This window comes from Homalodisca vitripennis, chromosome 4 (assembly GCF_021130785.1).
Source record: "Homalodisca vitripennis isolate AUS2020 chromosome 4, UT_GWSS_2.1, whole genome shotgun sequence".
Lineage (NCBI taxonomy): Eukaryota > Metazoa > Arthropoda > Insecta > Hemiptera > Cicadellidae > Homalodisca > Homalodisca vitripennis.
The window spans coordinates 71,322,218-71,338,666 of record NC_060210.1 but is presented as its reverse complement, the minus strand read 5'-3'; the positions used below and the strand labels follow the sequence as shown (position 1 = coordinate 71,338,666).

At 32.5% G+C, this 16,449-nt stretch overlaps 1 protein-coding gene across 3 annotated transcripts in view; it reads left to right on the top strand.

Moving 5' to 3' along the window:
- The first annotated feature begins 825 nt into the window (after positions 1-825).
- Positions 826-16,449, top strand: part of LOC124359503 (tyrosine-protein phosphatase non-receptor type 21) — a 45,779-nt gene continuing 30,155 nt past the window's right edge. Inside the window, exons 1-12 of one of the 3 annotated variants that reach the window (XM_046812292.1) lie at positions 826-1,026; positions 2,928-3,097; positions 3,209-3,306; positions 3,779-3,849; positions 4,229-4,384; positions 4,617-4,705; positions 5,380-5,515; positions 7,189-7,278; positions 8,115-8,290; positions 9,508-9,631; positions 10,470-10,594; positions 13,226-13,385. In XM_046812292.1, coding sequence (XP_046668248.1) covers positions 853-1,026; positions 2,928-3,097; positions 3,209-3,306; positions 3,779-3,849; positions 4,229-4,384; positions 4,617-4,705; positions 5,380-5,515; positions 7,189-7,278; positions 8,115-8,290; positions 9,508-9,631; positions 10,470-10,594; positions 13,226-13,385 — 1,569 coding nt within the window. In that variant the 5' untranslated portion in view covers positions 826-852. The remainder of the gene's footprint in view (positions 1,027-2,927; positions 3,098-3,208; positions 3,307-3,778; positions 3,850-4,228; positions 4,385-4,616; positions 4,706-5,379; positions 5,516-7,188; positions 7,279-8,114; positions 8,291-9,507; positions 9,632-10,469; positions 10,595-13,225; positions 13,386-16,449) is intronic. The other 2 variants (XM_046812293.1, XM_046812295.1) reach the window with 2 other exon arrangements.

Here is a 16,449-nt window from a genome sequence, read left to right as displayed (position 1 = left end):
TAAAGATTTATCAAAGTTTTATCATGATAAGACTAGAAAAGACGGATTATACTGTTATTGTAAGGATTGTAATAAAAAATATGAAAGAGAATTATACGATAAAATGGAAAAATTAACTTTAGAAGAGAAAGAATGTTGTATTTGTAAAGAAATTAAGGATATTTCCAAATTTTGTGATTGGCATTATAGTAAAGATAAAAAGAAGGCTTTTTGTAGAGATTGTGCTAGAAGAATTTTCCGAGAAAGTCAAAATAAACCGACTCATTGCGAATGTGGAAGAACTCTTCAATGGTTACCTAGTCTTCAAAGACATTTACAAACAAAATATCATAAGTCAAGAGTTTTTAGTAAAATTTAGTAACATTTTCATCGTGTAATTTAGATATTCTATAAATCAGTCGAGATTCAGTCATATTTGTAGTAAAATGATTTCCGTTGTATAAAATATTCAAAGATTCTTTTGGGGGGGGGGGGGGGTGGGGGGGGGGGGGGGTGGGGGGGGGGGGGGGTGGGGGGGGGGGGGGGTGGGGGGGGGGGGGGGTGGGGGGGGGGGGGGGTGGAGGATTACACGTGTTCGGATTAGCGGGACTCCACTGTACTTAGCTTTCTGTGCCATAAGGCATATGCCACAGTTAATGTGTTAAAACATCATGAAATATGTTGAAATACAATTTTTTAAATAATAAAATTTGATGATCGTATGTTTTACAATCTATTTTAATACTTTTTTAAAATTGGAAAGTAAAAAAAATTATTTAAGTTATTAAATTAAGATATTAGATTATTAGGAATGGTAGTAATTCTGTGCAACTATATGATTATATCAGAGTTGTGTTTGTGTTTTTAAGGAAAATGCCGTTCAAATTGAGATTAAAGAAGAGCAGACAGTACAATGTGGTGTCTAAATCACTGTTTGTAATCTGTGTGGAGTTGCTGGACAGCACATCCATAGAATGTACTCTGTCTGCAGAGAGTGTTGGAAGGGAATGTTTGGACAATGTCTGTCAGAGACTTGGTCTTCAACAGGTAACACTAGTAATAGTAAAGAGTTATTTTGAGAGTGAGGAATAACATTGATGGAAAATAGTGACATTTCAAACATTTTGTCGGTTTATTTGGGCTTATTTAAGCAGTATTGAATATGTCTATTGTATTCATGATTTATTTTTAAATAGAGCCACTTTTCTTTGCTATGCTCCTATTGTAGTAGGGACTAGAATATACAGTCGCATAGACTGGAGATAGCCTAACAGAGAAATTGAAGAGGAGGAGTTAGTTTATATTTGCTTGATAAGTAGTGTGTAAAATGCAGATAGCAAAGGCAAAGTTAGCATTAAGGAGTTGGTTTATCATAGATTCATCAACCAGCGGTGATGAATATTTATCATTTACTATTTAAATGCTCTTAGAAACCCACTTTAGTGAACAAAGCTCTGAATGTTTCCACGTAAAGTTGGCTTCATTGACATTGTGATTAATATATGGCATTTTTGCATGCCTTAAAAAAAGGATGGTACTAACAAGTCAACACGCTGTTCTTTTCCAAACTACAGTCCGATCAGTAACAAAACTAAATTAATATTTTGAAATGTTGTATGAACTTGGTGAGAATTTTATACTCTTCCTCTTACAGGCAATAGACAATAGGCAATATGCTTTATTAGCAATATCATCAAGATATGTAACAGAGTCAAACAGCTTTTACAAGTGAATTCTATTATTAAATGAGAGGTCTAATTAAGATTCATCATTCCATGAGAAGAACTTGAGTGTGTAGTATGCGTGTCTTGTAGCCAACACTGTAGGTTTCTCTTTATAGATCCTGGGTTGCCTTTCAGATGATCTAGTAGCTTGTTGAAGAGTTAATTTCCAGTATATGATGGTTTTTTTCTCGAACAATGCTGTTCTATGGACTGGTAGAGTGTAATCCCCTGCTTGTGTAGTGTATTGGCAGAGTAGGTCTCTTTGTTTTGGAGGATCCTTAGTTATGCAATAAAGTATGGTTTCTAGGATGTAAATGGATGTTATTGTCAATATTTTTCCTGTTTTTGAAAATGTTTCTGCAGCTCAATGTCATATTCCAGCCATTAACCTTATAGCTTTTTTTCTGCATTACAAGAACTTTGTGGGGATTGCCACCTAAAGAAGCACCCTAGACTGCTACTCCATAACGGTGGTGGCTTTCGAATAGCGTGTGATATGCTATTCTCGTGGCTTTATGAGTACTAGTTGTCTTGGTTCTCTTTAATGCAAACAACGCTGAGTTAAGCTTCGGGCAGAGGCTATCTATATGGTTTTTCCATCACATGTTCTTGTCAAGTATTATGCCAGATGTTTAACTTCATCAGTTGGTCCGAGGACCAAGCCTTGTGGAACTCCTCTCCTCACTGGTAGGGGGTGAGATTGTAGTGATTGTGAGAGTCCATTGGTTGTTTCCTTCAGTTCCACTATTTGCTTTCGTCCTTTGAGGTAGCTTTCAAACCAACTGAGTGCTGTTTGTTGGATACCAACGTTTTGAAGTTTAGTCAATTTGAGTTTATGTCCAAGGCAATCAAAGGTTTTACTGAGATCAAGGTATAAGCTGGTGATGGTGTTGCTGATCTCCATATTGTCAATTATATAATTAGCTAGGTCGATAATTGCAGTTGTGGTAGATTTTCCATAGATGAATCCAGTCAGTTAGTATTTGGTTTTCTCTTAGATACTTTAAGGGTCTAATAAGAATTACTTTTTTAATAAGTTTTGAGACTGATGGGAGAAGAGAGATTGGTCTGTAATTGGCAATGTTTTGAGGGTCATCTTGTTATAAGTGAAGATAGCCACAAATAGTTAGTACAATAGCATTAGTGAAACTGGTATTAGAAACTTGCAGTAATAAAGTAAACAGAGCAGACTGTAATATTTTAGATGTATGTTTTATTTTTCAGCCAGAGTTCTTTGGCCTGAGATACATTTCTCGCAGCGGTTCTCCTCGATGGGTGGAACTGGGACGTCCCCTGAAACGACAACTGGACAAGTACGCTCGAGAGTTCAACCTTTACCTGAGAGTCATGTATTATGTCACAGGAATCAGCTTGCTAAATGATGAAATGACTAGGTGAGTTTTGTCTACACGCTTTGTAGTGATGTTGCTCATTCTGACCAAACATGTCACGGAGAGAGAGAGAGAGAGAGAGTCTTGTATAGTGATATTCTGTTTGGTTTACAGGTATCATTACTTTCTACAACTGAAAAATGATGTAATAGAAGGACGCATGAGCTGTGATCCTAAACAAGCAGTTCTGCTGGCAAGTTATAGCATGCAAGGTTAGTTTTAAGTACTTGTAACAGATCTTAAGTCAGTATATTTTAACATTAACCAGTTTATTAATTAGTTAAGTCATAAAGGTTTTTAGGTTCCATAAATTGTTACCTGGTTAATTCTCCTTCAATTGTCTTCTAATACTCTTCAATACAATTTGTTCCTTCAAATTACGTATAGTTGTTGTATATTCACATAATCCAGATGTCATACTGCAATACTGTACAATAGTATATTTTTCTAATAAACAAATAACTGAGTGAATACAAATCAAGTTACAAGCCTTGCAATTGCTTAATGGAGAGATTACAGCAGATCATATGTAAATCAGATTTGTGTGAGTGCTCAAGTAGTGTGTAATGTACCATTCTAAAAGAAAACAATATGTAGTTTTATCATTAGCGTTTTTTAAATCATTGAACAGCTGTATAAAGGCATTTCAGCTTTATAAATCATTAAAAATTTGGTTTGTTGCAGCCGAATTTGGAAATTATGATGCAGAAAGGCATACTGCAGAGTACTTGAAGGATTTTGCCTTGTTTCCTAAAGTAAGTGGTTTTATCTACTAGAATAGCATACAGTATTCATTTAGTGGTTTTTCTTCTATGTTAACTTAGGTAGGAAGGTCTTTGTTTCCAAAATGCTAAAATCAATATAATAAAAGTGACATTATTGCTTTATATTTTTAAATTTTAAGAGAAAAATTTGTGTCTATATCTAAATTAAACTATACTTTTGTAAAAGTACTTTGATTGTAGCAAAAAGACCTATTCCATAGTGGAAGTGTCCATTGTATGAACCTTTCTATCAATATTTTTAAAATTAGTGAAGTCAATCATGAACTTGATATTTGATTTGAAAGATAAATTGATGCTTGTGTTATGATTGTTTTTGTAGAATTATTATTATTATGGGTAATGTTTACAGCATCTGACACAACAAGGCCAGTTGGAGAGTCTGACAGAAGCAGTGATACTGCAGCACTCAGCACTGGCAGGCCTTGCTCAAGGTACAGCTGAAGAATACTACATCTTGGCAGCTCAGCAACTGGATGGCTATGGGCAGGAGACTTTCCTTGCTAAGGTACATTATGTGCTCAGTTAGAAATGCTCTAGCTTTTTAAAAAATATTTTGAATCTGTCACATATTTAAAAAAAATTTATTTTCAATAAAGCTATGTGTCTGAGTTTAGAAACATATTTAATGTACTAATTTGAAAGAATAATTTACAAAAATATTTGAAGACACTTTGTAACCAAAGAAAAGACCTAGTGACGTTTTTCTGATTCAGTTTGAAATAGTTCACATTTTTCAGGATGAAAGTGGCAATGAAGTCGTTATCGGAGTTTCTTTGACAGGCATCGTTGTGGCCTCCGAACATAACCATACTTCAAAGTTCTACAGGTAAATATATACATATTAGTTTGGGAAACATGATTTTTAAGTTGGATCATGTCATAACATTTACTAGAGCAGTCCAAATGAAAATAGTCCTTAGACTTGTGCGTCTTAATCTACGCTCTATACGCTGTGCAAAACGCTGTTGCCAGTTTTACGTGTATGGGAAATTACTACATTTAAATCACGCAAGTAGTATGTGACCATAGCCACCTCATATCACAATCAGCTGGTAGTCAGGCAACACCGCTTCAAATATTATCAGACTATCTGGTGCAGGCTGATCTACCAACATAATTTTTACAATATTACTTGGATCATAAAATCTCATACAGTGACTTAAAAAATTAAATCAACTAAACATTTATTAAAATGGTGTGGCCTATCTAAAGTTTTCATCAAAAATTCCCATGTCATGTTGTAATTCTATTCCTTTTTTACAACTGGTAGACTAATATTTTGAGTACATGGGTATGCCTGATTTTGTAAACTTTTGTAATAAAAAAGTTTTAATGTGTCTGTCAATTGTATATTTGTGTGTGCAAGTATACAAAAGTTTGTGAGTATTTTTCACTTTGATCCAAGATTCAGTTGACTATTTAAAAAGTAAGATTGTTAGTGCAATCATCTAAAGGTAGTTCAAACGAACATATATTTCAATAGCTGGTGATGTTTTACAGGTGGAAAGACATAACAAATGTGATAAATCACAAGAGACACTTTGGCATGGAATGTCAGAACCCTGAGGATACGACTCAGTTCCAGCTGACAGATGTGGAGTCTGCCAAGTATGTGTGGCGAATGTGTGTGCACCAGGTAAACGTCTCAATAAACAGAAACATATATGTAAGAATTTAATTTATTACACTCAGGGATAGAAAGTGGAAAGCAATATTTTTCCATCTGTTAAAGTTATAACCTAATATAAATTCACTAAACAAAATACGTTTTCACACATTTAAAAGAAATTTTATAAAAAAAATATTTTGATTAGTAAAAATCTAAAATTAGAAAAAAATGTAAATGATAAAAATTAGACTTTTTGTTCTTTAATCTAGAATAGTCTATAGGTGTTTTAGTACCTAGTATTCCCACCTTGGGTTATGATGACTGCCTACAGTATGTGATCAATGCTGTCAATCATGATCCATATCTCCTTCTGGTCCACTTCGCTGAGTCACTTCAAAAGTATGTATTAGAAAAAAAAACAATACATATTTCCATCATCCTAAAAGGGTTAAATTATATACATGTTAAGACTGAGTTTCAGTGATTAAAAAATATATAGGCACATTATACATAAAAAACAACTACAAATTGGCATAAAACCATTAAACTTTGCTGCACTGTCATTAACTATAATTAAAACCTGATGTAAGATCGGTGCTATTATAAATAGGTATGCAAATGAGTTGATAAAACATGTTTATAAATCAAATTATATATAATTTTGCGCTAAAGGTTAATTTAATTACTTACAAAGTGTGCAAGAAACTGCTGTAATGGATAAACAGACAACATACTAAAAGACATGAGAAGATAAAGTCAGTTACTTAATTGCTAATATTGTTAGTCACACAAATATTAAAGAATTCAAAACAGAGTCGAATAGTGATTTTTTATTGGTCTTGACTATCAATGATTATAATGTCACCAAAAGGTTCTCACTGCTAGTTCTCACCAATCTGTACCTGTGACCTGTACAATGCTGGAATAATCAAGTATTCGACAACCCTGAGGTTCAAGCATGCTGTGGAAGGAGGATTAGGTCACAAAAAGCTGACAGTAGACACAATAGCTAAAATCAAATGTTATAAAATATCTAATCTGTTTCAGTTGTTTGCAAAGGCAGCTAGTTTAGTTACTAGATCACATAGACCTAAGTAGGATGAGTGAATGTTTTTTAAATACACAAAACTAGTACTCCTAGTTATAATTGTATTTTATTATCTTCAATTTTAAGTATTTAGTTACCTAACAATAATTGTTTACTCGGCCACCCCCAAGTCTAAGGTTAGGGCTTGTCACATAATTTTCTTACATTTTTTCATCACTTTCACTTAAAATTTTGTTATCAAAGTTATCATTACACACTTCATTTTTGTTTTTATTGAGTACACTCTTCACAAAGTTACTAAAACTCAGAAAAGAACAATTTAATTTTGTGTAATTCTGTAACATTTTGTAATAATGTAATTTAATAACCACTATATCATATCAGATGGCAACTAATCAAAACAAACAGTCAACAGATAAAACTGTAACAACAATCAATTTTGAGAGAGTCAACTAGCTTCAAAATCGAACCTGTTATATTTTAACACCATTGATAAAATAAATGCCAAAATAATAGATATTGGGAATATTTTTTGACTCCAAAATTAGGAACTTAGTGTGACGAGCAGTGCTGACACTAACTGATGACGCGTAATATATTCTTGTTATTTGAATAGTGCAACTGTTGTTAAATGTTTCATTGTCTGTTCCAGCACACTTTTTTCATGCAGAATGAGCAGGCGTCAGAGACAGGAAGTAACGCTCAACTAGTTCACAGCCTTTTCACCCAAACATCTACAGAGGTATTTTTTTTAAGTAATTGAACTCTGTGTATTTCTTAATATTTACAAACTGTAAACGTGCAGTAGACAACTTTGCTCTCTTCACAAACCAACCCTTTGCATGTTTAACGATTAAGATGTGTCCACACTGGACGAATTTTTTTAATGAACATTTTATTATTCCCTGGCAAATTTTTGGGGTTCAGTAAGTGTGGACGCCTAGACATACATTCTTGGGAGCAGCGTGCCACCATTTTTGTTCAGCCAAACTTTTGTTGAATTTAGTGAAGAATTCTTTTATCTCGCAGTCCATTGCTTGACGAGACTGTTTCTATTGAAGTACTGCATTGTATGTACACCATACTATAATAGTAAACCATTAATGAAGAACAGTTAAAAACGCTTCATTATTAAGTTATATGAACAGCATATTGTACTATGAAATCCATGAGAAGAAAACTATAAATTGAAAAATAAACATAACAACTGGTTTTTTAAATTATCATTGGGATCAAAGATGTGTGGTGAAATCACTTCCATACCCAATTTGTTTTTGCGATTCCTGACTTATGTCTGTCACAATGCTTTAGTATGATTTTTTATTAACCTAGATTGTAAAGATGTGTTAAATTACTTACCTCGTAGCAGAGATCAGATTGCAAATCTCAAAATATGTACTTAATTTTTATATCATTGAATTATGGCAGTGTCCAAAATAATATTGTTCCTAGAAATTGCTGCTACAAATAATTACTAATTTTGATCATGTAAATTATATAGAACTGCTATGTAAGTAAATTTGTCGCTATAAAAGTTTTGATTATATAGATATAATTGAAGTGTGTATGATTGGTAAGCAGGATACACAGGTGGGCAGCAGTCGGGAGGAGTTGGATAGTCGGGAAGTGGGAGGGGGAGGAAGTGGTGGATGGGAGCGAGGGGAGATGGTGGGAGGATGGGAGCGCGAGGTTCAGCGTGCTCAGTCCACGTCTTGTCTCGACTTGGCAGCCTCTCACGACATCGATAAGCTTAGGTAATTAATTAGCTTCCCGTAACTTTGTCAGTGAGATCATGTTTAAAACCAACAAATTTCATTTCAAATTAATTGCACATGTTTGTAAATTTGTTAATGTGTTAGTTTCCAGATTGCTGTAAAATTGTGATTAAATAATATGTCAATATGGCAATTTAAATTGTTATCTGTGATGTGCAGTGTCATGTTTTATAATTAGAATTTCTTAAATATAATAAATTATAATATTGTTAATTATATTATCTTTGAAGAATTGAAAACAAAGCTCAGTAAAATATATTTTCTAGAAAACAGTAACAAATCTCAAATAAGAGATGATTAATGAATGTTCATCAATATCTGATTTAAAATGTTATGTAGGGTGTATCTAAACTCTCCACAACATAACAAACTTTATGATTTTTTTCCTTAGGTAAAATGAAGCACAAAATTCTAATGCAACCCAATGGTGTGTCTCCTTCCATTTACCATATACGTGTCTGTCTACGTTTTTATTCTTAAAATCATATTTTAAGAACTAATCAACCAACTTTAACCAAACTTTATAAAATTCTTTATGTTAGCAAGATCTATCAGTAAAAAATGTCCGGTATAATTTTCAAATTGAATTCCATAATGGCAGGCATTTAAAATATTTAAACTTAAATATCTTAAAAAGTACTAATTTTACAAGAAAGGAGCAAACATATTTTGTTTTAGAAAATTTATCAGCAAATTCAATGGTACTTTAAACGTTGGAATTGGATAACGAATAACTGACTTATTGTGAGTTTAGTCTGATCTTGCATATTTAATCTCAAGTTTCTTCTCAATAAGGTATAGTTCAACAAAGCAACAATGTAAATACATTATCTCAAATTCTAAATAATTTGTTAATCTGTTATTTGTTCCATTGTTAAACTGTTACCTTATTGTGAAGAAACTAGAGATTGAAAATGCAAGATCAGACTAAGCTCACAATAAGTCACTTATATGTCTTACTGGTATGTGTCATTGATAAACACTCGGACAAAACATTTCTCAAACGGATGCTTTATTAAATATCTGTGTAACTAACTCTAATACTCTGCAAATCATACCCTCATTATAATACCTACTTCTTTCTTGTTCAGTGAGTCTTTATTTTACATTTTAACCATTGTCTACCACAACAAAGATAATTTTTTCAATACTTGTGTGGGATCAGTTGATCACTAGAGTGATGTTACTGTTGATAGGGCCATGTTACCATCATACCGACCAGCGCCAGACTACGAGACTGCCATGCAGCAAAAGTACCGAGGTCAAGGAGCATTGTTATACGGTAGCCAGCCTGAGATACACCAGACACACCTACATGAGGTGAATTGTCATAAGTCGATAATCCTTTTTTTTATTATTAGGCTTACATGGCCAGAATAGTAACTAACGTCAAAATCATCTGGTTCACACCATGTTTTGAAACATTGCTTATACAATTAACTTCCTGGGATATTTCGACCTAGCTGTGAGAGCCACCTTCAGCTACAGAACTTTTTTGGTTCAACATTTGTTTACATATTCAAACCGGAAGACAGACAATAATACTTTGTTTAAACTGGAGTATAATTGGTAACGGATGATTTTAAAGGATAACATGGCTGTTTAACATTGTTGTGTATTGCAAAATAAACTAAAGACAATGATAACCAACGTTTTTCAGATTAAATTCAGATTAAATACATTGACAAATAATTGAGGGACAATAAAACTATTGTTAAAACTATAGCCAAAATAAATGATTTTTACATTACGAGAGGAAAAATCCAGTATCAGTTCCCAATTTACAGATTAAATGCTTTAGAAAAAGGTACCTTTAATATGGGATTCCTTTTATTTAATGTGCTACCTGACAAACTGTTGAAAACTGTTCTGCAAAATTATTAGATAAGTTGAAAGTATATCACTGACTAAGTGCTTCTATAAAGTACACCAGTCATTGTAACTTTTTGTGACAAAATGAATTGAATTGAACTGGTTAGAAATTCTGTAACATATAAATATTAACAAACTTTTAACATATGAAATATAAGTGGAAAACTTAAATTTTAAAGAAATGAGTTATAACAGCAAACAAGAATGGTTGTTTTACTTAGCTTGTATCTTGAAAATTATCTTTTCTAAAATCTCAAATGTTATCTTACTTATATACTTGTACTAGGGAGTGCGATCATATGGGAATGCATACAAACATTATCCTGATGTAGCAAGAGTGGACAGGGTGTACATCGACACTGCTCACTCAGAAGAATCTCAACACCCTGTCTCAGGACTCCATTCTTACGGGTTAGTCTTTATGAGTATAAACTGATTATAGTAGCTCTGGAGCTTCTGTTATTTTTGTGCATTTATAAATTAACAATCCATCTTAGTTGTATAGCAAATAATGATTTCGTGAGTGATTTATAACTGTTATAATATACTGTATATATTTGAGAGACAGTGGATAGTGTGGAGTGCCTCTTATTTATACGCTATAGAACTCATAAATCGTAAATATAAACTTTGAATGATTACAACAATGTTATTTATTACAAAATATAATAGTGCTAACAAAAATTATCACTCTTTTCCTCTAGATAATACAAGGGCTATCCAGAAAGTAGATTACATTTTGATATAAGCAAAAAAAAAGCACAAGAAAGAAATTCTATTATATACATTTGGAAGTAACTATAAAATACTACTTTTCAACATAGTCAATTTAGGCACATATCGTAGCGGTGAACTAGGTATGAAATTTCAGCATTATAAAATTCTGCTTTCTGATATTTCAACCAGGTAGTCACACCCTCTCGCAGTTCCATGTCGTTATCAAAGCGCTGCGTCGCAAGGCAGGTCTTCATTGCTGCGAACAGATGGTAGTCATTGGGTGCTAGGTCTGAACTGTAAGGCGGATGTGGAAACACCTCCCACGTAAAAGCATCCAGTTCTCAAGTCTGAAATTTTAGAATCTAACTTTCCTCTGATCTTGTCTTGTATTGCTCTTCTTTTGCAAAGTTTCACAATACCTTGCCGAATTTATGGTTGTGCCACATTCTAAGCAATCAACAATAAGAACTCCTATCCTGCCCCAAAAAACAGTTGCCATAATCTTCCGTGCCGACAATGTTTGCATGCATTTCCTTGGTTTTTTTTTTGGGCAGTGTGTGTACCCCTACTCCATAGACTTTGATTTGGTTTTGTAATTCACCTGTTTTACCCAAGTCCCATCTCCTGTAATGATTCAATCGAGCAGCAAGTATCAAAAAATGTCAATGAAGTAGCTATACACTGATTTTTATGGGTTTCTGTTAAGACTTTCATTACCCATCTTGTCCAAAATTGATGGTAACCTAACCTCTGCATATCAATTTTCTGTAACAAACTCCTTGAAATATGTGGAAAACTAAGTGAGAGTTCTGTTATTTTGAATCAGAGGTCTTCTTTAATCTTCTCATCAACTTTAGAGACAATTTCCTCAGTTACAATGTTTAACTCTCCACTTCTTTTGTTATCATGCACATTAGTTTGGCCATTATTAAACCTAATGTACCATTGATCCACTTCACCTTCAGTAATCACATCATTTCCATATACTTCACAGAGTTGGTGATTTAGCCAATAAAAACCGTATTACCGACTGCACTTCACAACTCGTGTGGGATTTTGAACTGTGTCACACATTTTAAACTGCTATTGTAAAACAACAAGGAGTGACAGTAACCTCTCACTAGCACGACTGGATAGCTACTGAATGGAGAAACCCACTAACATCAAAATGGCCGCATTAGTTTTGTCCCTAGCGGCTACATAACAATACATAATATAATTTCTGGATAGCCCTCATATAACAATAGTTTTAACATTAATTAGGAAGTTTATGGTGATGAATTTTAATATATGTGACGTCATTATCTCTATTTTAGAATGAATAGCGTCATTTTAATATACTATAATATAGCAATGAAGAATGTTTTTTAACCCTTTGAGTGCCAGGGATCTCGCTACGAGACGATGTTAAAAACACGCTAGAGTGCTGAGAGTCTCGCTCCGAGATGTTACGTTTCCACATGAAGAGTGCCGGAGTCTCGGAACGAGACGATTTCTATTTCATTTGTAGTGCCTCTATAACTTATCCCATAATGTCTGATATCATACCAAAGGCCAATACATGAACTAAACTGACATTTTAAACTAATATTTATACTTTTTAATGCTGTTAGGTGACGTAAACGACTAAGAAAAATACAACACTTTCTCAGTTGGCTCGCGATCACGGTGTTGTGACGTGTAGTGGAGGTTATATAATTTTTGGGTCTTTATTAATTAAAAATGTTTTTAAGCTATATTAGCTATTAAAATTGATAAAAAAGTGATGACATGAGGACAGATTTGTGAAGTTTGTTTGAAAATTTCCCGAATAAGGTTATGTTTATGTTTTGAGTTTCATTTTAGTAATTATTGTTATATTACACATAATTTTGCATTGGCTTTTATCATTAAAGTATTAATATTTAGAAAATAATTAAAAAAAGCTTTTTATGATGACAAATAAACTTTAACTGAATATTTTCCAAAACCCTGTACTTTTTAGTAATATAAACCTCTAGCGCTTAAATAATTGTTATAATTGTGTTGATTATACAATATTAGGTTATTACACATGATTTTAGATTGTTTTAAATGGTCTTTATTATAAAAGTATTAAAATGTAAAAATACATTTTTCTTATATAAGTTATTTTACCTTAAACTGGTCCAAATCCCTCTGGCACTTTTCGCATAGTCACACAAAAATTAGCTCAGCACTTTTCAACATGGATTTGATTTTCTCTCTGGCACTAAAAGGGTTAATTGACAGTGGAATCACTTTTTGTGTGAAAAAGTACTTTATAAGGACTATGTAAGAATGTTCTAATTTACAAATTGTGTGTAGCCGAGCTCAAATTCAGGAGGTGAATAACCCAGGCCTACAATTGGTACACCTGTACAAACCACCGCCACCTTACCCCATCAACAGACACAGCAGTAACAGCACACCCGACTTGGCCAGTCAGAACCTTAGTCAGCCCACTCATACGTTCATTGGCACCCAGGTATAGTAAGGCTGCTAAAAGAGAATGTTCATTGAAGATCGTGCATGGATTGCATGGGATTAGGCATATCGTCATGGAGATACACATGAGAGTTTCATACTTTAAAAATTTTTTTGATCTCTATTTAAAAAATCTAATGATCTTCTGATGTTTCCTAATGGGTTAGTTTATTTAATGTGTTTATTTTATGATGGTTATCCTGTAGGTAATCCTTGTTTTGAAATAAAAAATATACCAATGTTGATACAGAACATTTATTACAAACATGCCAAATCTGTAGCATTTTTCTACATAATTGTCAAACAGATTCAAACACATCATATATTGGAAATACCCTGTGCATAAAAGTCTGCCGTCTATGAATGTAGCCTATCTGTCCCAAAATATTGAAGCTCTTTTTGTCTTTGGCAAACCACTGAGATGCAGGCCACTGCTTCATGTTTTGGGACAGGTGAAATTCGCTAGGAGCTAAGTTCAGGCCATACCAAGAGTTATTCATACAGAGAAAGAAAGTCTATGGAAGAACTCTTATCTTTTTGTTTTTTGGTTGTCAATAAGAATTTTGGCATCCTATGAGCATAAAATTTGTGGTAGCCTAGTTTTTCTATCATTGTCTCATGTAAAAGACTGAGAAATTTCAGGAAATTGGTCAAAATGTTCAAAAGTTGCGAAGTGATGATGCCCAAAAACTTTTTCATTCACTTTGTTCTTTAGGTCATCACTTACAAGAGAAAGTCCTACTGCTCCTTTCAACATCGTAAAAGTTAGTTCTTCAATTTTTTTTTAATTGCCTATTGACGGACTGCACTTTTACTCATAATGTTCAAACCATAAACCACACACAATTAACAATGAATTTCGGCTGCTGAAATGATTTTTCACCTAAACAAATCTTATAACACTACTCACGTCACACTTGGTGGGATTTTCAATTACAACACTCATATTTTGAGGTTATAACTGGACAATGTACAATGTTCCGTTTTGCACAGAAAGATACTGAATCACTCTGTACATCGCATCAACCATTGTCAATATGGTGGCCCTATACCCACTACTTTCTGTGCATATTTAGAATTATCAGATTTGCCTTCCTCATCTAGTATGACAACACGATTTCAATGAACTTAGGACGCAATATTTTTTGTGCTAATTGAGAGGCTACAGTTAAATTTTTTTATATTTGATAGGTTTTTCCTGTCTGTGTGTGTTTGAAGCCATTGAGTTAGTAGTCCTCTAGTTAGTAGTCCTCTACAGGGCTAGTGACAGAAGTTAAATATGGTAAAAGTTTAAGAGTGGTTTTACATCTATAATTGTTTATATTTAGGATAAAAATGAAGTTTAACACAATTTAAAGAGAAATACTCCCCTATACTATAAACATTATTTAAAATAAAAAGTTAAAATCCACAATGTACAAATATTAAGTTTTTTAAAAACAAAAATAAACCAAAATAACATTTTTTTAAATAATAGGCACTATTTTAATTAAATATATTTGTCTGATAATTCATAATATCTTGTGCAATAGAAAAGTAATATTACTGGAAATACCTTAAAAAAACTTACATTTTTGACACAAAGATGTAGATTATGACATTTGGTCACAGTAACATGTTAATATTGAATAAAAGATACTACCTTAAAACCTTTTACAGTATATAGGTGAAGTAAATTCAGGTTTGACAAGATTCATTTGTTCTATAACAATTAATTGCTAGCCTTGAATTCTTTACAAGTTACAGCAGCATAGTCAAGGCTTTCATCGTATAATTTTTACATTATTTACTGTATATTTACAATCACTATCCTACATCTTACTAACTTCAGAAACGAGTTGTTAATAAAGAAATGTAATTATATTTAACGAATGTACTTCATTGTGAAAGTTAAACTTTTGCAATACAATTCATGTCATTATTAACTGCAATAAAAGAAATTATTATTATAAATAGGTTTTCATGTTTATCATTACATACAATAAATAAATATAACAGTAATAATATAAACAAACTAAGACAATAAAAACAATTGTTCCAATTCTAAATAAACTGTAAGTGAAATCAAAATCCAATATGATTGCTACAACATTTATTTTGATATCAAAAGTAAGACTTGTTTTGGGGAGATAATCTCATAATATTTCTAATTATTTTCAAGTAAATCCACAGTTTGAAACAAGCAAATCTGGTGCATTTTTAGGTAGCTGTTAAAATGTTATTTTATTTATTTCTATTTTTTTTTTTTTAATAAATTAACAACACTTTCCAATTTATGATAGTTTGTAAAACAGTAATAAATTAATGGAACAAAATATAAATCTATCAAAAATAATTACTTTTGATATTTTTATACAAGTATTTCATAATACAAGAATTTTTTTTCATGGAAACAGACCTTTCATGTAAAAATATAAATTCAAAAATAATATTAATGTGACTATAATTATTCTAAAATTAAATTTTACTACCTACAAATAATATAATTTTCAAAATGTTATACAAATATTCTAGAGGAACATAGAACGTAATAATTTGTTTACTCCAGGACTTTTTTTACAATGTTCCCATTTACCCTTTGAGTGACAAGAGACAATGAGATTTGCCTGTGGATGTTTCTGAAAAGTGCAGAGGGCCGACTAGATTGGCTTTTTAAATATTTATTATTCTGTTACTAAATGTTGACATATGGTATTGTACTTAATCACATTGTATACATAATAAATAAAATAAACATATATTATCTATCTTGATTTGATTTTCTACAGCTGGTAAAAGTAATTTGCCAAATATGAGAGACAACTTTTATGCAAGTGCAGATTTTCAGTATTTTGCACTAATATACAAGGGCTATTCAGGGAGTAGATTATGTTTCGCTCTGTACATCATTACTAGTTGTACTCCCAAATCAGTAGACTCTTGTAAAGATCTAGTGTCTAAAACAGACATGATGTCCAAATGTGTAACGTATGATAAAAACAAACAATATAAACGAATACGTCATTTTTATGCTAAAGTTAATTGAATCGGGTTATGCTAAAAGGGGATCAGTCTTCAAGGAACAG